The sequence below is a fragment of the Petromyzon marinus genome, chromosome 14, assembly GCF_048934315.1.
Source record: "Petromyzon marinus isolate PM22_M1 ecotype Great Lakes invasive population chromosome 14, UKy_Petmar_22M1.pri1.0, whole genome shotgun sequence".
Taxonomy (NCBI): Eukaryota; Metazoa; Chordata; class Hyperoartia; order Petromyzontiformes; family Petromyzontidae; genus Petromyzon; species Petromyzon marinus.
Genome location: NC_133680.1, coordinates 9,743,244 through 9,768,430, shown reverse-complemented (window position 1 = coordinate 9,768,430; position 25,187 = coordinate 9,743,244). Strand labels below are relative to the sequence as shown.

The following is a 25,187-nucleotide window of genomic DNA, read 5'->3' as shown; positions in this document are numbered from 1 at the left end:
ACGACACAATGCTCACTCACGGCTAAACATCACTCGTGAATTTCTTAACTGGTCCTGGGCCTCTCCTCGGTCGAATCTGCCTTAAACGAGCAACTGGTACGCTGTCTAAAAATCAGCACCAGGGAGAATAAAGTGCTCGGGCCTGGTCCTGGCCACCCACCTCTTCATGTGCCATGGAGGCCTTCCAAGGTGCTTGATAACCGCACTTACCCAAACAGTATGTTCAAGGCTATATGGGGGATCTTTGTCACGAGATACACACATACATGTACACAAATGCAAGCCCTCTACCTTAAATTGAAGCAGCGCTTGCACTGCCATGGAGATCATGTTTACTAAATGTCAGGCATGTTCAGCAAGTAACGACTAAATGTGTGTTCGAACGCAGAAGAAACGGTGAATGTGTAAACGCGTGACGCGGTGAATCGTTTTGGAATCCCTGCATGACACCTCCAGATGTCCTCGTCAAGAAGCATAAACCACCATCACGCAAACTCCGGTCATCCTCACAGCGGCGGCTTTTGGTTAACCATCGAAAAAAAAGATGGTCACTGCATCGCACTTTCAGACGCACTTCTGCAGCCATTGGGAATGCTCTTCCTTCCGATGTTAGGAAGCCAAGTTATGCACTTTTAAATCATCCAGATTGAAAACGAATTTCTTTAGAACCGTTTTTTTGTGTTTAGTTTGTTGTTCTTTCCCCACACCTCCGATCAGCACAGTTCGATATGTAGGGTGTGAAATAAGTTCAACATACAAATACAAAGGTCCCCCGCATAGCCTGCACAGACTATTTGGGGCAAGTGGTGCTAGTGAGCACCTACTGTATGATGGCTGGCACGGCACACGAGGGGGTGAGTTGGCCAACACAACACCCTGCCAACTTTGTCTCCCTAGTGGCGATGTTTACACATCGCAACGGGTGAATCGACCTAGGGGAGGCCCAGGACCAGTTCAAATAATCGTCACTGGTGTTGGTCGCGAGCGGGAATCGAACTCGGGTCGCCGGATTCGTAGCGGTGCGCGGCGTTCCAACCGTTAAACTACCACTTCCCATACATACATGCATTCTCACTCACCCGGGATGTGGTGCCCATTGTATTTGATGTCCATCTCGTGCAGCCCCTTCTCGATCGGGGCAAAGCTGACGCTCATGGTTCCGTCTCTGTTGTCGATGATCCTGGGGCTGGCCTTCCTGCCCGACGGCATGTGCACCTCGCCTGCCAAAACACCCGCGCCACTGTGAGCCGCCAGCAGGGCATGACGTGCTTTGGTGAAGCCACGCGGGTTCTGTGAATTTCCCACACGTACTGGGCTTCACGGTGGCCAGGAAATGGCAGTATAGCAGAGATGTTCATGAACCCACCTGTGTGAAACATGCGAGTGTAATCCATGTGTGGGTTTTCTCCAGTATACTGCAGTTTCCTCCCACAGACAAAAATGCTGCTTAAACCTTTCCCATTCTGATGACGTAAAACTGATGATGTACACGTACGTCATCAGTTATCAGTACACCTTCAGGTCGGAAGATGTACTGAGACTCCAGCAATGCTATGAGGGAGAGCATGTAGCACAGTTAGGTGCCAGAAATCATAGAGTGCGGTCGTGTCGCTACAGTTCTCTGCGGTGACAACAATGTCTTTACAAACAACGGCGCTATGCCTCTCTAAATAAAATTAATGCTGAACCGCTTGCGAGTTCCAAGATGCAGCGGTGAATGGGACCCAACCTGCAACTTGCAGACGACTCTAAACGGGAAAGGGTTCACAGTGAGGAGTTTCTGAACGTAAAAAAAACCCAAAAATAAAGTGACTCTATGCTCAAACAAGCATAGCCCAGAGACAGTGGTCACACTTCCACAGTTTCATGCCCGATAGGGTAACCAATGTTAAGGTACCATGAAGGGGTGCTTATTATATCAGCCCACGAAGAAGAATGAGTTTGCATCACTTTCTAAAAGACTTCTGAACTATGAAACATATTTGCGTGATGACACGACACTTTGAGCAACATTGAAGTATAATTGGGATTAAAAAAATAGTTTTTTATATAATTTTCTAACCACTTCAACATTTAGACCACTCCTAATTTCCCCCATTATAAAAACAACTGAGATGTGTGACACGTGATAGGTGAGTATTTGCACACATACAATGGTAAAATGTGCGCATGTCCAATTAATTTATTCACGTAAAAAAAATGCGACGATGATGCCATCTTCAGCACGAGTCACGGGTTTGCCATTCTTTCGACCAGTGTGTGGGTAAGGGCTCTTGTCCTACCGCCGATGACGTCCAGAGATCCCGGCGTTCTACAGGTTCATTCTTTTTTTAAAGCCAATTAACCCTACTCGCACGAGGCCTAAAGACACGCAAATGCCACCGGGTCGTGTTTTGCGGCACTCCGAGCCGCGTAGGATGCAAAGGGGAGGCCAAGGCTGCAGCAGATACTTGCCCGTAATGTGTCCCTTGCGCAGAGAGAAGGGGACGACCAGGTGGAATGGTCTCAGCGACTCCGTCGAGATGTCCTCACTCATCGCCTGCATCAAAACAGGGCAGGGGTGAAGGCTGTACTGTATGTATGTATGTACGCCGAACTCCTTTCACACCGTACATAGCCAATCGTGCTAATCGGAGGTGCAGGTCGTGTGTGGTGGGGTAGGTGGATGCAATGTACACTCGGCAACACAGTAGCATTTGGAATCAACGTGTGTTTAGAGTATTTGGCTGCTATACATATCCACATGATAAGCCACTTCGTTTGGCTATCAATTGTGGCCAGATCGCTTCTGAAAAAGAGCTATGTAGCTCAGTGTGCCTTACCTGGTGAAATAAAAAATAAAAGTTCATAGTTTTATAGTTTAATCTTGATGTGAAGCTTTAGTGACTGCAGGAATCCATACTCTTTGGTTATTTCGGTAAAGTCACGTAGGTATAGTTTAGGATACGTTTCAAGCTCACTTTGTTTCACCAAGTGGGAAGCTCAAGAGACCAGGATAAGTTAATTTGCAGGTGACCTGAGGCATGAGTCTGCCATCAGGAGAGCGAAGATTGCTAGGTATAGTCCCAACAGAGTCATCTGCAGGCGAATTTTCTAATTTGGCAGATTGACAAAGCAGCCCAGCACAATGGTAGCTGGTAGATCATTCGAATGTAATTGTTATTATCACAGTTATTATTCTTACAATTAGTCAACGGGCAGGTCCCATGTGGTGGTGTGGGTACTCCCACCTCGACCAAGATGAGTCTCGCCAATGTGGAAGAGTAGGCGAGATGCTTTCTGAAGGAACTCTCCAGAGCTCCCTCTCGCAGAGGCCTCTTCCTCCAGCAGCGGGATGAGTCCTGCCCAAGCCCAATTTCTTTCTTTTTTTACTTACTACCCATTTTAACAGTCACAATAGAGGACACAGCGTATGTGCAGGGAGAGTTGGTCTGTCTGGAGTGGCTTCACTCACTAACAGGAGCTTATGAAGGTGGTAAAAAGGGTTAATTTTCTTACCAAGGTGGGGAATGTGGACAGGGACCGGGTTCGGCGGGCAAGCGGGGAGGTTCTCACCAGCACGTGGAAGGGGCTGTTGGGGATGAGCTGGCCCCCGAAGCGCACGGCGATGACGTACGGTCCGGGCTGGGTGGCCGTGAACACGATGCTGAAGGTGCCGTCGGCGGCGTTCTCCACCACGTCCACGTCCAGCTCCAGCTGCTCGGGCGTGAGCACGCGGCACGTCACCTTGCCGCGCCCGGCTTCCTTGGCGTTCACCAGCACCAGCGTGGGCTCGCCGATTTGAATGGCTGGGCCCGGGCCCCCGTCTGTTGTCACACCGGGGAGGGGAGATGGCGGCACTCTGACTCGAGGAACGGTTATTGTTTTATTTTTATTATTTTATTCTCATTCTACGTGACTTTACCGAAAGAACCAAAGAAGATGAACGGTTAATGCTTCAGACGAGGGAGGCATTCTAAATTCTCAGATTAATAATAAAAAGGTTTAAACATTCTAACCGAGATGCGCCATTTTGGATGACACCCAATCTTTTTTTTGTTTTAGATTGATCTAAAATTGTGACGTCGCAGGAAGTGACGTCACTTCTACGGCATCACTTCTGTGTTCTTCCTGGTAAAAAAGTGTCATCCCGTTACACAAAAATGTGCTTCGATAATAAAGATATACTGTACATGTTTACACGTTAAAAAAAAGCATTACTTTACTGGTGGAACGTCATGGCGAAATATAGAATGCAGTGATTATTAGTTACACATTACAAATCTCATTACATTTAGTGCATAAACAATGAAAGTTAAACAAATGTAGTCAATTTAAAACTGAAAAGCCAATATTTAAACGAATGAAATCCGAAACTCGTCCCTACTTCAGACTTAACTCTGCAGAAGGCACAACGAAAGGCCATGTGCCCACCTCGTCATACGTGTGTGCCCACCTCGTTATACGTGTGTGCCCACCTCGTTATACGTGTGTGCCACCTCGTTATACGTGTGTGCCCACCTCGTTATACGTGTGTGCCCACCTCATTATACGTGTGTGCCCACCTCATTATACGTGTGTGCCCACCTCGTTATACGTGTGTGCCCACCTCGTCATACGTGTGTGCCCACCTCGTTATACGTGTGTGCCCACCTCGTTATACGTGTGTGCCCACCTCGTTATACGTGTGTGCCCACCTCATTATACGTGTGTGCCCACCTCGTTATACGTGTGTGCCCACCTCGTCATACGTGTGTGCCCACCTCGTTATACGTGTGTGCCCACCTCGTTATACGTGTGTGCCCACCTCGTTATACGTGTGTGCCCACCTCGTTATACGTGTGCGCCCACCTCGTTATACGTGTGTGCCACCTCGTTATACGTGTGTGCCCACCTCGTTATACGTGTGTGCCCACCTCGTTATACGTGTGTGCCCACCTCGTTATACGTGTGTGCCCACCTCGTTATACGTGTGTGCCCACCTCGTTATACGTGTGTGTCACCTCGTCATACGTGTGTGCCACCTCGTTATATGCATCACGGAAGTACATTTATGGGCGTGGGGGCACATGCCTGTAATCCACAGAGGAGCGGTTGGTGATTCACTCAAAGATCACTGACGATCACATGGATTGCTATGATTTGGCCAGCAGGTGTAACCGCAGCAAGTTGGTGGGTGATCTCTCAGCCACCTATTTGCGGCTATTCCATTTTACAACGTACATGGTCTGTATGGAAACTTATCTCATATGTGTGGGTATTTTGTGTGTATTATGATTTTATCCGTCAAATGAAAATACTTAGTAAGGAAGTGATCAGACATTCCAATGCAGGAGCCTCCTGGAGACACGTCCTGAGACTCAGTGAGGCTTTATAGTTTATGATTATACTTTAACCCAGCAAGAAATCAAGAGACAAGGAAATTCTCGTTTTTAAAAGTGACCTGGTCACCAAAAGGTGTTGAGGGTTAGAGTTTAACATTAGACTATCCGATGAGTCATTTTACTTGAGTCAGTGTTGTTTTGATTAACCTGGTAAGAACTCAAGACACCAGGATAGTCCCATTTGCAAGAGTTACCTGGATTGCAACCTGTGTCAGTTTAGAGTTAGGTGTTTATGTTAAGGACTAACGGTTTGAGTTGACCGTTCGGGATGAAGCTTTGTTGAAAAGTTAGCGTTTCAGGTTAGAGTTCAGGGTTATGGTCAGGGGTTCAGGGTTAGGAGTTTAACGGTTATGGTTTATCGCTCGGGTTCAGTGCTAGTACTATGGCTCAAGCTCTACAAGCGGCTGGCGAATTTGAGGCCGGCATGCTCCCCTGCGTGCAGTTGTGAGGGCGACGCGCACCGGCCAGGAAGCACTTGGAGGCGTCCCCCGTGGCGAAGGCGTGCACGGGGAAGGGGCTGCCGGGAACCTCATCCGTGCCGTAGCCGACAGCCACCGAGTAGCGACCGGCAACGTCCGGCAGGTACGACACCGAGAACAGGCCGTCCCCTCCGTCCAGCACGCGGGCGCGGCGCGGGAAACCGTCAGGGTCCTAGCGTCCAGCAGCAGCAGCAGCAAACGGGTCATTAGCAGCAGTAATCAACTGGGGGGTGGGGGGCAATCATGGCCATCATCTTCCGCCTCTTGAGAACGCGAAAACTGTTATTTTATTTATATTTACCAAAGGAAAATATCTGTTTTCATCATCATTATTAAAGTAGGGCCCGGTTTAATTGGCCTGAAGTTTCAGGGCCATCTCCCCAACTCCTTACCAACTTGGGAAGTTTCTAGATCTGCCTCTGCAGCATCATCACTTCTCAGTGGCCTGCAGCAGTTAAAGCAGGGACAGCGTTGCACTGGAATGCATACTGGTGAGAGAGAAAAAAAATGGACGACGGTACGATGTACTGGGAAAAAGCAAGAGGATATACGGGGAAGAAAAATTCCGATCTGCTCAAACCGAATCTGAATAGAAACCGAATCGGTGACTGAATTTCCACAGCCGCTGCTTTCTGCTGGCTGGGAGCAGAACCTCCCGCCAAATTTGAGGTGGAACGCCGTGGGGAAGTCGGTAAGTTGAGAACCATTTCATTTTAAATGCACTACGATAAATGTACACGTTATTTAACGCATGTTAAATGCACTAGAAAACGGTTATGTAGCATATAATGCAATGTAAAGGTATTTCAATATGTTAAGTATTGTATAATATATATGAAGTGCATTTGAATAAGTTAAGAAATATATAATGTGTATTAAGGCCACCAGAATGCATAATGTATCACACAATGTGTATATTGAAGGCAATAGAATAACATTACGTAGTATATGTGTTTCTTTGTCGGCTGGCACATTTTCCAACTACACTAAACACTGGCATCCTGTGTAATGAGAACCACCTACAGAGGCGACACTAGCCACATGGAAGGCGAACATGAGTTACATCAAAGAGAAAGAGTAAAGCAACGTGGAGACCTTGCATAGGTTTCACCAATTCATTGGGATCATCATTACACTCCAGCCTTGACCGTTGCCACGAGTGTGCCCTGCACCGGTGCGAATCGGAGCGTACCACGATGGTGATGGACAGGGGGGCGTCGCCCGCCTCTCGGGTGTCGATGGTGAAGTCCGTGGGCAGGCTGGCGGGCACGCCGGACGCGCTCACCCCGGCGCCGCTCACCCGCACGCGGCCGGCGTCGTACGCGGCCAGCACGTCCACGCCAAACGGGCTGCGGCGGAACACGTGCACGCGCGGGAGTACGGGCGCTCACAAATGGAACACGTGCACGCACGGGAGTACGGGCGCTCACAAATGGAACACGTGCACGCGTGGCAATACGGGCGCTCACAAATGGAACACGTGCACGCGCGGGAGTACGGGCGCTCACAAATGGAACACGTGCACGCGCGGGAGTACGGGCGCTCACAAATGGAACACGTGCACGCGCGGGAGTACGGGCGCTCACAAATGGAACACGTGCACGCACGGGAGTATGGGCGCTCACAAATGGAACACGTGCACGCGCGGGAGTACGGGCGCTCACAAATGGAACACGTGCACGCACGGGAGTATGGGCGCTCACAAATGGAACACGTGCACGCGTGGCAATACGGGCGCTCACAAATGGAACACGTGCACGCACGGGAGTATGGGCGCTCACAAATGGAACACGTACACGCGTGGCAATACGGGCGCTCACAAATGGAACACGTGCACGCACGGGAGTATGGGCGCTCACAAATGGAACACGTGCACGCGTGGCAATACGGGCGCTCACAAATGGAACACGTGCACGCACGGGAGTATGGGCGCTCACAAATGGAACACGTGCACGCGTGGCAATACGGGCGCTCACAAATGGAACACGTGCACGCACGGGAGTATGGGCGCTCACAAATGGAACACGTGCACGCGCGGGAGTACGGACGCGTGCGTGCAGGCGATAAATGATAAACTTATTTTTTCCTTTACCAGATAAGGCCCAATGAGCTATGTAGCTCTTTTTTCAGGAAGCCACCTGGCCACGAATGATAGCTCAACGAAGTGGCTTATCATCGTGTGGAAATTTACAGCAGCCAAATACTCTAAACTCGAGTGCAGATGGCTACGTACGGTGCGAAATAAGTTCAACATACATACATATATACACACTGCAGATACACCACAGACACAACGCGTACACAATGTAAGACACACTGCAAGACACACTGCAGACACACACCTGTGTGGGACGTCCTGACCGGCGTACTGGACGTGGAGGCTGTAAGGACCCACAAGCGATGGGGTGTACGTCATGGCGTGAATGCCGTCTACAGCCTGCACTACCTCCACTGGCTCCCGCGTGCCTGCGTACAAACACATGAGCAGCCTTGTGAGCTAACACGTGCACACACACACACACAGAACCCCTGTATACTGTTGAGACAGGTGCTGTCAGGGAGCATCTATAAGGCCGCCACTTTGCATGAAAGGGAGGTGTGGCCAGCATCATGCCCTTTGCCTTCCCAGTCCTGCGGTTTACACACTGCACCAGGTACCCACTTATGGCTGAGTAGACCTAGACGAGGCCCAAAACTGGTTTCGTAATCGGTCTCCACCAATGTTAGCCGAGCTGTAAATCAATTTCAGGCTGCCGGTTTCATAACCCAGTCCCCCACTCCCCACACACAAAGTCAAACACAAATAATTCCCCTTATAGCCTTGAGAAGACTGTTGAGGCAAGCGCTGTTAGCGACCACCTATGAAGGCCGACACGGCACACAAAGAGGGTGGGTGGCCAACACCACCCTCGGCAGCCTTTTCCTCCCTCGTGACGATGTTTACACATCGCGCCAGGTGACTCATTTAAGGCTGAGGCGACCTAGGGGACACCCAGGACCGCTTCAGATCATTGTCACCCGTGTTGGCCACGAGCGTGAATCGAACCCGATTCGCCGGGTTCGTAGTGCAGCGCGCTGACCACTGCACATAAGACGTAGAGGCACACGTGTCCCCTCCGGATCCACGTGAATTCCACTAGAACGGAATCTACAATGCCGAGGACGTTTTGGGCGGCAGGCCTCCCCCCCACCCCCCCCCCCCCCCCCCCAGGAGTACCGTGTGGTCCCTGTGCGGTGACGTCGAGTGCGGCGTCCCCGGCGCGGCTGCAGTCGACGCTGAACATCTGCGGCGCGCCGGCCCGTACAGCGCCGACGACGCCACCACCGGCACTCAGGCCCAGCCCCGGGCCAGAGCACCGCACCTTGGCTGGGTTCACCTCGTCCCGCACCGGCACGCCAAACGGGCTCCCTGTGCACGAGGCGGACACGGCGGTCAGGGTGGTGGTGGCTACGGTGGAGGTAGTGAAGGTAGCGACTGGCGGTGGTTTCAATGGAGTTGGTGGTGAAGGTAGTGGTGGTGGAGGTGGAGATGATGATGGAAATCGTGGTGGTGGCGACAGCAGCTGTATTCGTGATGGTGATATTGGAGGTGGTGGTGGTAGTAGTGGTAATGTGGGCAGTGGTGGTGGCAGTGGTGATATCGGTGGTGGTGGTGGTGATGTGAGTGGTGGTGGTGGTAGTGGTGATGTGAATGGTGGTGGTGGTGGTGGTGGCGGTGAAGGAGGAAACCGTGATAATGCCTGAGCCACAAAACTCATCACATCCACTGCACCTGACAGACACTGAAGTCCGGAATATTATGCACCGAGCGGACCATTCGTTGACTCCAGCAGTCACCTGTGATGGCCGTGCCCCCATAGGTGATGTGGAAGAGGTATTCGCCCGGCGACGGGGCGTGATACTCCACGGTAAACCCGCCCTCCGGGTCCTCCTCAAACGCCACGTGCGCCTCGCCAGGGCCCTCCACATGCAGCCCCAAGCCCCCGCAGCCAGCCGCGCTGTTCGGACACACCGCCGTCAACATCAGTGCCCCAGCCATCATCGGGCCGTGATGGCTAGGGCACTGCCCATGGAGATTTGTGGTTCTGCGACGTGGCCAGGAGATGACAGCACGGCAAGTGCTCTTGAAGTTAAATCGTCAAGATTTTCAATAACATTTCTGATACATTGAGGTGGCTCGATGGGATAATGGCATGTTTGAGCACTGTACCAACACTGCTGAAAATCAGGGTCCGAATTCAAGTGAGGCCTTCAAGTGAGCTGATGATCTCAGCTTGGTCACCAATGACTATACAATAACGTGGATACATTATAGGAATATGTTTTCCCTTTTTTCTGGCAACAAAACAGGTGTTAAGACGCCTTTTGCGTTGTCCTCTGGTCTAACACCGTTTGAGACGAGGCTCTAAAGAAAGCTGTCTCTAGTGTGGGCCAATCAGTTTCAAAGACAATGCATATATTATCAGTGTTTTTTATTTGTATTTTCACCACAAGTATATGTGGTTAATGCAGACATGACTCCTTGCAAAAGGTTTCACTTTGGTGTTTTAACAACTTAACACCTGTTTTGTTGCCAGAAAAACGGAAAAAACCTATTATATTTTGACACTGGCAAAGGAGGTCCCATGATGTGGCTACATTACTTTAGTTTTCATTTTATTTTGTTGCTTTGAGAACTAAGTGTTAAGTTTGATTGTGAAGTGACGAACATACGTTTGAGACCAACTCATCTTGAGTGAAAGAGTGACTCCAAAAATTAATTATCTGGCATGATCTTCCAGTGCTGTTCCCCAACACAAGGTGATTCACCGCTCACCGTGAGGCTTGTTTAGGGCCAATCTCTCTATCTTTTATTCCACGATGGCAAAACCACAATCGGAGCAATCAAATCAACATTTTCATTCGTCCAAAAACCAACAACAAAGGTGGCAGCCGGCGAGAGAGGGCGATTGCTGGCGTGTCAACGGGACGCACCGCGTGTCGATGGAGAACACGTTGGCCCGGTGAGTGAGGCCGCCCTCCAGGCCGGGCCCGTGCACGCGCACGCGCGAGGGGTCGCAGCCGTCCGCCACGGCGACGCGGAACGGGCTGCGCGGCACGCGGGCGCCGGCGTAGGTCACCTCGACCGCGTGGGGGCCTGCGGAGCCGGTGGGAGGGGGGGGGGAGGAAGCGGGGGCGCGCGATGGCTTCGCGTGAAGCTCGCAAGCACGTGCTCACACTCTCCCGTGCGGTGGTCGATAAGGAAATGTGGAAGTTACCCCGGTACAAAAACTATTTGTCCTGCACCAGCCCACGTTCACCGCGGTGCTCACCTCTGTGGAAATATCGTGGTGTAGGAATGGGAACTGTTTGGTGTTCTGAGTAATCTTGGTATGGCATAGCGTTGCATGCCGGCCAATTTCACTGGAATTAACTTCTGCTGTACATGAAGCAGTCCTCCTCCTTACCTGCCTCTCTCATTCCTCTCTCAAAGCCATTCCCTCCCTCTTCCCTCCACTCATTTCCATCCCTCCCCTGCCCTTCCGTGACCCCTATGTGCCCTCTGTAACGGTCACTCACTCCTCAGCCCTTGCACGCCCCAGCCATCTAAATTACTCGATTTTCTTTGTTTAAACTATGTAAGGCGCCTTAAGGTAAGGTGCCCTATAAGTATAAAACAAGTTTATGACCGATGAATATATACATTTATATACGTGTGTATATTTGTCAATGTTTTATGTTTTTGCTGTATGTGTGTATGTGCGTATATAATGTGTGTATAAGGAATGCATTCTTGATTTTCAGATTAATAAACTGAAAGCTAGATATGACATTTTTAAAAATATAAACTTTTTGTTTCACTTCCATTCTTTTGCTGCCAAAAGTGCCGTCATGTGACACCGTTTTGACAATACACGAGGTCACTTTGCTTAAGTTACTATATTAAAAAAAGATTCATAGTGAAGTTATAATTGCACTGATGAAACTTTATTTTAACATTGAAAATTCACGATTCATATTTAAAACGAAGACATCTTTTGCGCAGACAATTTTATTTTTTAAAAAAGTAGACAATACATGTAAATTTGAACATGTAAAAATAAGCATCTGAAATTGGGCATATTTAAAAAAAAATTCAAAATCTGAAAAATTCAATTCAATCCAAAACTGGTCTCTGGTATGCATCTGTGTACGTGCTTGTATGGGGAGTGGTGGTGTCGCGGTTAGCACGCTGCTCTCCAAACCTGGAAAACCGAGTTCGATTCCTGCCCATGACCATCACCAGCGACAGTTGTCTGAACTGGTCCTGGGCCACCCCTCGATCGACTCAGCCTAAAACAAGTACCTGGCGTGATGTATAAACATCGCCACTAGGGAGACAAAGACGGCCGGGCGTGGTGCCGGCCTTCAAAGGTGCTCGCTAACAGCACTTGCCCCAACAGTCTGTCAGAGCTAGAAGTGGGGGGGGGGGGGTCTTTGTCTTTGTGTGGGCACACAGCACCTGTCTCCCTGGGCACGTACTCCACGGCGTAGGTGCCATCGTGGTTGTCCGTGACGCTTCCCTCCGTGGTGATGCCCGACGGCGCCATCACGGCGCAGCGCACGTGGTCCCCGCCGCAGCGGGAGATGGTGCGCGCGTCCACGGCGAACTCCGACACCGCGTCCCGCATCGCTGGATGGGATGGGGGGGACGAAGATAAGGATCTCCCGTATAGTCTTGACAGACGGTTGGGGTAATTGCTGTTAGAGAAAAGCAATGTAGGCCGGCACAGCGCACGAGGGGGTGGGTGGGCAGCACCCGGCCGCCTTTGTTTCCCTAGTTGCGATGTTCACACATTGCACCAGGTGCTCATTTGATCTAGGGGAGGCCCAGGACCGCTTCAGATAATCGTCATCAGTGTTGGCCGTATGCGGGAATCGAACCCGATTCGCTCGGTACGTGACGCCGTGAACTCGCCGCTGTGCTATCGCATAGAGGCAGGACCGGAGTTTGAGACAACATTCATTCGTGATCAAGATGAGGAGGTCAAGGTAAGTGGGTTAACGTGGCCAATGCCACGCCGTAATCTACCGCTCCCATCCTCCTGCCAGGTCGAGCAATAATCCAGAGTGCCGCGGCGAGGCCTCTCACTGGCACTCGTAAACGAGACCACAACAACCCAGTCATCAAATGTCTGCCCTGGCTCACGATATGATCCAGAGTCAACTTGGAAATCGCACTCAACATTCTCAAGACCCTCCATGGACCTTGCTGCCAATCTCTTCCCTGTCATCTCTACTCCCCTTCACGTGTCCAGTCCGGCAACAAAAGCCTTCTGTCGAAACCCTCCACTGCTTACTGCTCCCCATTGGCTGGAACTGCCTTTCTCTGTTGGCCTACACTGCCGAGACCCTCCCACTGTTGAAGCTTATGCTCAATACTCCATGTACAGTACTCCTGTGTACCTGTCTGTGAAGTGCACTTCTACCCCCTCTCTGGCCTATAGGATTCTACCCTATCATTCTTTACTCTGATGTAAAAATAAAACCCCCTGAATAAAAACACCCCTCTCCTTCAAACTCTCTAACCTGTCATGCGTTCCCTTCTTTTGCAATGAAACCACGCTGTGATCCTTTATAAATCCACACCCCATTGTGTTGACATTTTATTGTGACCGTTGTGGAGTTCACACGAGACCTCCTACATCTGACTTCATGTCTCCTGCAGTCACTGACCCCTGCGTGCCACTCCAATGCCAGTGCCGGTAATGCCACTCTTGTGCATGAGCCTAACCTGGTCTGTCGAGGCCTCACCTGGTTAAACGACAACGATCTTGACTTAAAGCTTTGGTGACTGCAGAAAATCCATATTACTACTAGTAGTAGTAGTTTTTGTTGTTGTTCTTTTTAGTTATTTTCTTTGAACCTATCTACGTTGACTTTACCGAAAGACCTAAGAATATAAACAACATTTTGCTTGTGTAATTGGCTCGCCCTATCCCTCTCCTCCTGTGATCATAACGAGGGGACAGGCCGGCTAATAAAGACGACAACAATGATGGACGAGCTCGGAGGCGATGAGTGGATACTCTCTGCGTTGTGTTCTACCCTCCTCTTGGGGATCGAGTGACTCTACCACAGAGGGGTCGTCCATAAATGACGTCACGCGATTTTGGACGATTTTTGACCCCCCCTCCCCTCGTCACACGACGTCACAAAAAGTCAGACCCCCCCTCAAATATGACGTCACAAAGCTCTGCCCCCCCCCCCCCGCCAAAACCATATTTCCATTTTGAAAATAAAACATGCTTCAAATCGCTTTAAACTATTGACGTTGTAGTGCGTATTTCATGTGGCGCCGCACTCTGATGTTGTAGGAGAAAACATTTATTAAAAAGTCTATTTAATTAAGTAGAACGTGTTGTCTATATTTATTTAAAGTTGCGCATTTTGATGTGACGTCACATTTCTCAAACCCCCCCCCCCCTCGTCACACATCGTCACAATTGTCTGACCCCCCCCCCCTAGGTGCGTGACGTCATTTATGGATGGCCCCCGAGGGTTGTGGAACGGCAACTCTTTCTTCTGAGGAGCATTCGTGCGTCTGTAATTACGACCTGACGCGCACCAATGGACCACCACGTTAACAACAACAACACCCCACCCCAATCTCAATAGGTGCCGCTTGTACTCTGAATTGATTACTCCACTGGTGGGCGTGGCCTACTGTGGGTCCAATCCATGGTCATCATCATCATCTCCATTAACAATGATACTCATGATTCATTCATTACATTAAGCCCACACCGGCTACACGGCGCCTCCATCCTAACTGCACACAATGCCCCATCCATCATGACCTCGTCATCCTGATTACGTCTGGATTGATTTCCCGCTACGTGTCATTCTGAACTTCCCAGTTGCTTAAACTATGAGGACATGATTGTTTTCAAGTGCCTATACCTATAGCTATTTGGTGGTAATTTTCATTTTTCAAAAAAAACTTAAATTAGTTTGTCTTCTTTGGTCCTTTCGGTAAAGTCACGTAGAATGAGAATAAAATAATAAAATAACACAATAAAATTCTCGCGACGTTTCGGCCACAACGCAAGCGGCCGTCTTCAGGTGAAAGGTACAGAACTGTCGGGACGACAGAGCTTCAATGAACGATGTTAAGATTCGTAGCGACTTTTAAGCTGGTTGGGAGAAGTGAGGCACCTTGACAAAGGGGTTTACATATCAAATAGCTGAGGGATTAGCTTGTGACTGGTCACAGGAATGGCTATGTTAAAGTCAAAACTTACACATCCACAGAGGCAACTAGTAATTTAGCATTGAAATAGCTAAGGGATTAGCTTGTGACTGGTCACAGAAATAGATGTTAAAGTAAAGGCCTACACATCCACAGAGCTTCAATGAACGCTGTTAAGATTCGTAGCGACTTTAAGCTGGTTGGGAGAAGTGAGGCACCTGGACAAAGGTGCCTCACTTCTCTCACTTCTACCAACCAGCTTAAAAGTCGCTACGAATCTTAACAACGTTCATTGAAGCTCTGTCGTCCCGACAGGTCTGTTCCTTTCACCTGAAGGCGGCCGCTTGCGTTGTGGCCGAAACGTCGCGAGAATTTCATTGTGTTATTTTATTATTTTATTCTCATTCTACGTGACTTTACCGAAAGAACCAAAGAAGATGAATCCTTGCAGTCACGAAAGCTTTAAATCGAAATTTAAATTAGTTTGATTTAACGTCTCCAGGGTTCCATTTGGAAAAACAAAGATGCAGCTTTATTCGAATATAAATTGACCAATTTCATTTATAAGACATTATTTTTTCTTACCACTCACACGCATCAGTGTGCCGTGATTTATTCATCACATTTACAATAGAACCTTGATTGTAATTGATGGGAGCCCTCATGTTCGGCTTCTCTCTCAGAGTTTTCCATTTAAAGCATCAAAACTGCATTTAGTACAACATACATATTTTAAAAAGGCATGTAAATGTCATCCTAGAAGTGAGTAGGATAAAAAAAAATTAGCAAAGAAAAAATTATTCAAATAGATTGAAAATTAAATACACAAAAAAAAGTGAACACTAAATTTAATTTGAAACTCGGTGAACAAAAAACGAATAGCAATTTCCACTTGAGGTGTTCAGGTTGCTGGTTCGGGTCTGACCTATAAACTAAAACCGCATGCGTTCTTGTGCTCCCTATCAACCCATAGTTTCTCCCCTGACGCTCATTCTCTTGAGACACATCACACATGGTGACAATGGTTGAATCGGGTTTCTCTTTGGGCGTCGGTACATCAAAAGTGTGGACTCTACCTCTTCCCTCTGTGTGGGATAGTGTGTTTCACCTCTTCCCTCTGTGTGGGATAGTGTGTTTCACCTCTTCCCTCTGTGTGGGATAGTGTGTTTCACCTCTTCCCTCTGTGTGGGATAGTGTGTTTCACCTCTTCCCTCTGTGTGGGATAGTGTGTTTCTCCCTTACACGTTTTCTGTGGGTGCTCTGGTTTCCTCCCACATTAATTAGCTGATAACACCTTTATATATGTATAGCATCGCAGAGCTTGGGCAATTCCTGGCGCCGACTCACCGTGCGGCTCCCCTCCTGCTTGTCTGTGGTTGCTCGCACCTCTGACTCGTCCTGTGCCTTCAAAAGTGAGTGAACACTGTGCGGCGCATGTCAAGTTGAAACTATTGGAAGTTCTAACAAGCTGTGGCTGTCCGAGAGAGAGCAGGAGGAGTGAAGAGGTGGAGGAAGGAACGTCGTACCTTTTTCCACCCCAGGGCCGAACACCTGCACGCCGCTCGTCTCGACGCTGGGCTTCACCACGGCTGCACATGAGGGGCAGAGAGTGTAGCGGCGGCGGCGGCGGCATCGACACCGGTTAGATCGCGCGAGGCCTCGTGGCCCCGGCCGGCCGGCTCTCTCGCTTACGGAGGCAACGATGTGTGATCGCACGCGGACGGTCGAGCGGAGACTTTTTGGAGGGGGGAGTGCTGGTCGTGACGAGCAAGTGCCATCTGGTAACGCCTCTCTCTAGTGCCCAAGTTAACATGCCAGGAGATATCCACTAAGATTGAGACTTTGGCCACTGATAGAAATCCTGATTGTGATGTTTACGTTGCAGCTGGCGATGATTGATGACGGCGATGTGAATTATGGCGATGCTGATGATTTGGGGGAGCGGTGGTGCAGTGAGTGGTTGGCGCATTGTTCTATGCCTGGCAGTGGCGAGTGATATTCTGAACCAGTTCCTAGCCCTCTCTTCACCAACTTACACCGACCAGCGTGGCCAAGTCGATTAAACAACTCCCACAAGTGGCACGGCATGGGGAGGCATGCATCTAGCAGCAGTGGATTGAAAATTGGCTGTAAATTATCATTAAGGATTATGCAACTTAACAAAGATTATCATTATAATCATGGTGATGGTGACCAATGATGAGGATGATGGCAATGTTGATGATCATGATGATGATGGCAGTGTTATTATGATAGAAGATGATGACAAAAATGATCTTGATAGTGTCGACCACGACGACGACGATCATGATGATGATGATGAAAACAATATTTACTGATGATGTTGAAGACGACAGTGCTCACAGTGAGAATTCTATTGGGGATGACGATGCCAACGCAGATAATAGCAATGATTAAAAAACAAACGCAAAGACAACGGCAATAACGATGACCACGAAGCCCGACGTTCGCACGACGTTGACCCGACGTTGACCCGACGTTCACCGTGGACACCCCCCCCACCCACCCCACCGCCCGCCTTGCCTCGCGCGCAAAACCGCGGTCCGCCCTTACCGGTGAAGGGCGATCCGGGCACGTGCGCGTCGGCGAACAGGATGTTGACGGCGTACTCTCCGGCCTGCACGGGGAGGTACGACACGGAACACGTGCCGTCGCCGTGGTCGTGGCACTCGAGCCGCGCCTCGCAGGGCCCCTCCACCGTGAGGCCAAGGCCGCCCACGCCCGCGGCCGTCGTGTCCACGCAGAACTCCGCCGGGATGCCCACCTCGCCCCCGCGCAGCCCCTCGCCCCACACCCGCACCTGTCAGGACACGCCCCCCCCCCGCCCGTCCGCCCCCACCATCATCATCAAACAAAGACAAAGATCCCCCGTGTAGCCTGAACAGAGTGTTGGGGCAAATGCTGTTAGCGAGTAGTGCCTATGCAGGCCGGCACGGCACACGAGGGGGTGGGTGGCCAGCACCACGCTCGGCCGCCTTCGTCTCCCCAGTGGCGACGGTTACACGCCGCACCAGATACTGAGTCGACCTAGGGGAGGCCCAGGACCAATTCAAATAATCGTCACGGATGTTGGCCGTGAGCGGGAATTGAAGTCGGGTCGCCACCAGGTTCGTCGTGCAGCGCGCTGACCGTTACGCAACCGTTGCCCATCACCATCACCACAGAGAGACACATTTGGTGCCCTGGGGCCAGGTGCCATCATTGTGCCACCACGACCGCTCGCTTCCCCCCAGCCATGAGAATGCATCACGGCTGTTAGAGAAGAGAGCTTTTAGAGATGATTTGCATGGACGTGTAAATACTGTGGACTAGAACACAAATGAGTGGAGAAATTACACAGCAAACTCTCTACCGGAGTGTCATATTATTTAGAAACAATTTCCATGTCATGTACTTCAATTGAAGTGGGCAGTGCTCATCTATATAGGTGGCTCTCAGCTAAAGGTGAATATTCCACATTGTCGTGCTGGTCTTTCCAGAGAACGACCAGTGGTTTTCTTGTCTTTACCAGAGGGATGATGGACTGAGTCGACTCATGGCCCAGAATTGAAGTTTCAACCTTCCGTTTGTGAAATGGGTGCTCGAACCACAGTGCCATTTATACGGATGTATTAAACTATTACCAACTACTCAAAGAGTAATTCCTGCAGTCACGAAAGCTTCAAATCAAGTTATTACCAACTAAATTTCGATTTAAAGCTTTCGTGACTGCAATGATTCATCTTCTTTGGTTCTTTCGGTAAAGTCACGTAGAATGATAATAAAATAATAAATTGATAAAATAAAATAACACAATATTCTCACGACGTTTCGGCCACAACACAAGCGGCCTTCATCAGGTGAAGGGGGGCGAGACTGTCTGGTAGGACAGCGCTGGAGTGAAAGAGCCACGTTCAGATACGGCCTTTAAGCTGTGTGAGAGGAACAAAGCGCCTTGACAAAGGAATTAGCATATAATTTAGCATTGAAATGGCTGAATGATTAGCTTGTGACTGGTCACAAGCTGATGAAGGCCGCTTGTGTTGTGGCCGAAACGTCGTGAGAATATTATTGTGTTATTTTATTTTATCAATTTATTATTTTATTATCATTCTACGTGACTTTACCGAAAGAACCAAAGAAGATATTACCAACTAGTTTATTACATCAATGCATTATTAGAACATTCAAATCAATGTGTCCCACTGCTCAAATGAGCATTGGTCGAACGCTTCTTATATCCATGGTCCGTTCTAAGCCTGGGCTGGAAACTACACGTTCCAATGACCGGGACAAGTATCGCCATCAAAAACCACGTGGGTCTTCCCAACAAACGGTGCAGCCTCACCACGTGGTTGCTTTATGTTGCAGACCTCAAGATGATGACAATGATGATGATGACTCAGATGTTGTCAAGTATAATGCAATTTAAAATGCCAATGGCTCTTGTTTTGTGGATGCGTGCCTAGACGGAGCGTCCCCGACCCGAGTTTGAAGCTTCCTTCGTGAAAAACAAAAAAAAAATTGCAGGTCAAGGCCACGAGTGGATGCATAGCGCCGTCTAGCGGCGTCACTATGATATGACTGTCAAGAATTAAAAAAAATAAAACTGCCTCAACGCCATAAAACATAATTTTTTTTACTAGGTAAGACCCACTGAGCTATACACTATAGCTCAGAAGCGACCTGGCCACAAATTATAGCCCAATAAAGTGGCATATCATGTGGAAATTTATAGCAGCCAAATACTCAAAACGCATGTTTCTACATATGTGCATACACAAGCCGCAGGTCCAAATACATATTTATTAGCGGTGAGTTTTGGATGAAAAAAATTAGGGTTTCAGATTTTTAAGGACAAATTATATTCTTTCTCAGATTTTCAGATCATTTACAGTTTCTATTAAATCAACGGGTGGCTGTGATAATGAACCGTGACATCCCCTGATGCGGTGACGATACTCTTTGTAGGAAAACCGCAGATGTGATATCACAACAGTGACATCAATTCCCGTGATGATGTCACATTTTCAGACCAATCACCAACAAAACAAAAAAAACAAATTTTAGATCATCTGACACTTTCTATACCGGGCCGATTTTTGGAGAATTTTAGGACTGATGTGAAAAATCAGGATGAGAATCCCAAACATTGACACAAACGACGCCATAAAACACAGCCGGCCTCCGGTCGGTGTCTCCAGACCGCACGTAGCGACGCCGAACAACGGAGGTCTTGTTTCCGTACGTCGGAAACCCACGCGGGAAACGGCGTTGACAAGAAGGCGTCCCACCTTGCTGGGGTTGGCAGGCAGCACAGCCTCCATGAGGAAGGGGCTGCCTGGCACGGGATGCCCGTCGTAGGTGACGTCCATGCGGTGGGGCCCCGTCTCAAGCAGCGTGAAGAGCAGCGAGTGCTCCACGGCGTGCCCGGGCGACTCCTCCTCCTCCGCCGCCGCCGCCGCCGGCGCCGCCGCCTCGGCCAGCGGCTCGGAGGAGCAGGGCACTTTTTGGCGCGTGGGCGACAGCAGCCTCGCCTCCAGCTGGCCGCGGCCGCCGGCGCCACGCGTCACCACGCGCACCTCCTGCTCGCAGCCCATCTCCAGCTCTGCGGCAGTGGAGCGGACGCGACGTCGGGGGGGGTCGGAGGTCGGAGGTCGCCGTCGCGAGCGGAGGGAATGCACGTCTCCCGCCGTCGTCTTTCGACGTGTGTAGAGGAGGGCATGTATTCCAGTGGGTGCGTGTGCATGTATGTATGGTGAGCTTCTTTCGCACCGTACATAGCCAACCGTGCTAATCGGAGGTGCTAATGGAATGGCACTCCCAAGAGGAAATGTTTTCATCCGCAAAGATGACGTGGTGTTTCCCAGGCCTGACAATTATATTTAAAGTGTGCTGCTTAATAAGCACGGACTCTGTTAGCACTTGCCTCCAATCCAGCATTTTGAAGGCAAGGCTTGGGAACGTCATGCACCTTTATTAAACTCCCAAATTCCTTGTGGTGTGAGGTTTATACAAAAAAAAGTCAAAAGCTGTAAATTCAACGGCGGTCCTTCCAAGATTCCTCCCGAATTCAAAATCGCCCTTAAAATGGACAAACATCCCAATGTGGCAGGAAGCCTCGAGACTCAATGAGGCTCAGCGAGATCACCGCATACAAGAAGGTCCTTGCCTCAGCAAGGCAGTCAGCTAGATCACGGCACAGACGGCGATGAAACCCTGAGGAGTATGGCCATGGAGAGGCCAATCAGTTTCAAAGACAATGCATATACTATCAGACCATGTTTGTTCGCATGTTTTTGCCACAAGTACTGTGTGTGGTTAATGCAGTAACTTGATGCCTCGCAATAGGGCATCTATTTAGTGTTTGAACATCTTAGCAACTCCCGTTTAACCGATTCTTGTTTGTCATCGTCTTTGCTACTGGCAAAAAGGGCCCCGTAGACATGAATCTGGGCCTGGTGAGGAGTCGGGCTGGGTGTGACACAGAGAAGGGGCCTCACTTGTTCCGAGCCCCTCCACCCGTATCTTGCCGAGGTCGAGCGGCGGCGCCACCGTGACGGGGAAGGGGCTGCCGGGCACGTGGTCCCCTCCGTACGTCACCCCCAAGCACACCCCGCCCTGCTCACGCAGCGGGCACGCACGGCGAGGGGCCTCCCAGAGTCACGACAACGCAACGGCTCCGTCCGACGGCAAGACGCACGGCTCGATTCAGCCGACGCGATGCGGGGACCGCACCGAACGGGCACCGTGGCGGTGTTTGGGACAGACCACCGAGCGGCGTTCGTTCGACAGGCCACGACCCTGCTGATGAGACTCGAAAATGTGATGCTGGAAAAGACCGGACAGAAGGCTCATCGGCAAACTGCTGCCTGTTAACAAAAAGAGCCGCTGCGTTGCCGGGTAAAAATCTACTTTCACATGGAACATCGGAATTTTTTGCCTGTCTGTGCGTACAGGGTGGTCCAAAAGTCAGGACACGTAGGGTAATTTGTATTTATTTTAACAGACCTTTAACGTAAAGAACAATCAATGACAACGTTGTAATGACAGTGTCAAAATAAATGAAATAGCCCTACGTGTCCCGACTTTTTAGCCACGCTGTATATTTGCACATGGTCCTTCGTGATGAAGCCAAAATGTGTTTCACTAATTTCTATCTAAATTACATCGGACACGAGACATTGGCGATTTGTATCTCGCTACATTTCCGCCATTAGTTTGTACTTGGAATGTATTTTTCCCACCTCTGGCAAGTGGGAAAGAACCAGATTACCTGGAAGACACAAAAAAAAACCAACCCAAAACACATGTGAAGAAATAACCCTCTCAGCTCGTGCAAAGATGGAGTCTATCCACTGCTGCATTGCCATTTCCATGCCACCTCGCAGCCCAATCCCGATAAGCTGTCCGATATTCCTCGGCAGTCTCCCCGTCCAAGTCCTAAGCAGGCGAAACCGCGCATCGCGAGAGACGTTCAGCCTGCGAGCTCTGACGGTGCACGGCACCCGCCAACACACACCTGCTGGCCCGGCGTGTACTTGACGGTGTACGAGTAGTCGTGGTTGTCGATGATTTCCGAGTCGAGGATGGGGACGGCCGCGCCGACGCGCGGATCCTCGAACTGCACGTCCAGCTCGGCTTTCCCCGCGCCACGCGTGTAAACCGTGAAGTGCGCCGGCTTGGCGGCCTCCACGCCTGGTGGGCGCGGCGTTCATCGCTCGTTCACTCGCCGAGTCTCAACACCCCCCACACGCTCGTCCTGGTACGTACGTACGTACGTTGAACTTCCTTCGCACCACCGTGCGTAGCCAAACGTGCCAATCGGAGGTGCGGGGGGAAGGACAACAGGCTAAACACAAAAAGCAGTTCTAAAGAAATTGGTTTGTCAAATCTAGATGATGATTTTAAAAGTGCGTAGCTCCCAGTGGCTTCCTAATATCGGAAGGAAGAGCGTTCCAGACGGCCGCAGAAGCCCATCCGAAAGCACGCGATGGAGTGACCGCCTTTGTTCGAAGGTTAGCCAAAAGCCGCTACGAGGATGACCGGAGTTTGCGTGATGGTTTACGCTGCTTAACGAGCTAGGCAAGGTACGGTGGCTCAATTGTGGCAAGCACTTTGTGTGTAACGAGTACGACCTAAACATGGATTCATTTGGCAACCGGAAGCCAATGCAGCTCAGCGAGCACTGTACGGACATAGTCAGATCTTGCAGTAGCCATCACGACACTTGCCAAAGAATTTTGTTCATGCTGCAGCTTGGTAATGCATTTGCCAGACGTCCCATGGTATAGAGAATACATGACGGTGATGATGTGAATGTCATCGGCAGTAGCATCATCATCATCATCAGAACATCGTCAGAGCAGGAGTCATCATGAAGAAGGGAGAGTTCGTTACCGGTGGCGTTGATTCCAGGGCCTTCAACTCGCACTTTACTTGCATCGTGAGATGGAACGACGTCGATGCCGAAGGGACTGTCGCGAACCTCCTGAGGAACAGAGCACAATGCAAAAAAAAACCATGTTCAACCCTGATAGAAAGGGACAACTTTATCTGAGATATTGTTCTATTAGGTTTCATGGAGTGACTCAGAAGGCCAGACTCACGTGTTGGTCAATGTCCTGAATTTTGGCCAAAATCTGCTAATGTCTCTGTCACCAACAATGGAATAACTTGCCAAGGTGATGTGTTTTGATCGTTTCTTTAAGATATCAATCTGGTTCCTTGTCGCTGTTTGTAATCTTTCAATGTCAAAAATACGTCAGTGTTGGCAGAGTGTAATGTGTGCACCGAGGCAGGTTCCCCTGAAATATATTTCCCCTTTGAAAAAGGTCCACAGGCAGTGCATCATCCGGGCACGCATGAAAAGGTCCACAGCGCCGAGACAACGCTACGCATTTATCCTTGGGGTAGATTGGTGGTACAGCAGTTCATGCGCTGCATTGCAACCTGGTGAACCGAGTTAAATTCCTGGCTGTGGCGAACACCGGTGGCCAGTGATAGTTGAACGGCTTCTGGGACCCGCTTTTCGCCAACCCTTCGCCGAGCAGCATGGTGAATTGAGGTCATGCAACCGTCGCAGACAAAACGCAGCAGGGGGGAGGCCTCAATCCAGCAGTGGATTGGCAAAGGGCTGTACATTGTGATTATCATTTATTTATCGCTGCCACTGGAAAGATCAGCGGCTGAGTCTGCGGTCTCAATTCCTGCGACCAATGCCCAGGAACATGGTATTCCCAGCATTTGTGCGTGCGTGTGTGTGCTAATGGGGAGTGGTAGTGTAGCGGATCGTGCGCTGCGCTACGAACTTGGAATCCCGAGTTCGATTCCCGCTCGTGGCCAACACCAGTGACGATTATCTGAGCTGGTCCGGCGCAACCCCTTGTTCGAGTCAGCCTCAAATAAGTACCTTGTGTGGTGTGTAAACATCGCCACTGGGGAGACAAAGGCGGTCGGGCGTGGGGCTGGCCACGCACCCCCTCGTGTACCGTGCTACTGGCCTTCGTAGGCGCTCGCTAACAGCACTTGCCTCAACAGTCCGCTAAGGCTACATACGGGAGATCTTTGCCTTTGCCTTGCATGTGTGCGGTAGCGACGAGCGCTCCACCTGCTCGCTGAAGAACACCATGATGGTGAATCTGCCGGCACAGGGCGGCGTGTACTTGACGGTGAGCGTGTCGTTGTCGTTCTTGATGATGTCGAAGTGAACGTCGCTGTCGACGGGGACCATCGCGCCGGCCGCGCACTTGATGCCCACGCTCACGTCCCCTGGCGGCACCACCACGGGCGAGATTGCGTTAGCGCTCACCTTTGTCGAGAAGCACTTCGACTCACGTGTACACACGGTCAAGGGCGATTGGGTGACGTGTGTAAATCCTCATGTTCTTGAAATGTTAGAAAGATGACATTTGACGCAAATATAGACAAGTTCAGCCTTACAACTGGAATGTTGCAAACACCTCCATTTATGGTGTTGGGCCATCTCCATGAATAGTAGTCCCTTTAGTCATCGGTAGTGCCTTTAGTTCGCGGAAGAATTACGTTAGTCCATAACAACATTTAACAACAGCAAATATATTATTACACGTGCAATTTACCAGTATACATGGAATGTTGGGCAAACGTTGAGCC

General features: G+C 50.0%; 1 protein-coding gene and 1 long non-coding RNA gene across 2 annotated transcripts in view; both read right to left on the bottom strand.

Moving 5' to 3' along the window:
- The window catches only part of LOC116942327 (filamin-C-like), a 106,892-nt gene that overhangs the window by 20,606 nt on the left and 61,099 nt on the right, over window positions 1-25,187 (bottom strand). The window contains exons 17-33 of the mRNA XM_032954092.2: window positions 24,664-24,824; window positions 23,454-23,544; window positions 22,576-22,751; window positions 21,557-21,674; window positions 20,348-20,661; window positions 17,628-17,874; window positions 16,580-16,642; window positions 12,324-12,494; window positions 10,817-10,979; window positions 9,680-9,840; window positions 9,060-9,251; window positions 8,185-8,308; window positions 7,035-7,191; window positions 5,825-6,014; window positions 3,556-3,806; window positions 2,455-2,539; window positions 1,080-1,220 (exon numbers count right to left, since the gene is read on the bottom strand). Coding sequence (XP_032809983.2) covers window positions 1,080-1,220; window positions 2,455-2,539; window positions 3,556-3,806; window positions 5,825-6,014; window positions 7,035-7,191; window positions 8,185-8,308; window positions 9,060-9,251; window positions 9,680-9,840; window positions 10,817-10,979; window positions 12,324-12,494; window positions 16,580-16,642; window positions 17,628-17,874; window positions 20,348-20,661; window positions 21,557-21,674; window positions 22,576-22,751; window positions 23,454-23,544; window positions 24,664-24,824 — 2,805 coding nt within the window. The remainder of the gene's footprint in view (window positions 1-1,079; window positions 1,221-2,454; window positions 2,540-3,555; window positions 3,807-5,824; window positions 6,015-7,034; window positions 7,192-8,184; window positions 8,309-9,059; window positions 9,252-9,679; window positions 9,841-10,816; window positions 10,980-12,323; window positions 12,495-16,579; window positions 16,643-17,627; window positions 17,875-20,347; window positions 20,662-21,556; window positions 21,675-22,575; window positions 22,752-23,453; window positions 23,545-24,663; window positions 24,825-25,187) is intronic.
- LOC142924584 (uncharacterized) lies at window positions 13,707-16,573 on the bottom strand. Its single transcript, XR_012941698.1, has 2 exons — window positions 16,258-16,573; window positions 13,707-16,129 (listed from the first exon to the last, which is right to left on the bottom strand). It is a non-coding gene; the product is annotated as an uncharacterized LOC142924584 (long non-coding RNA).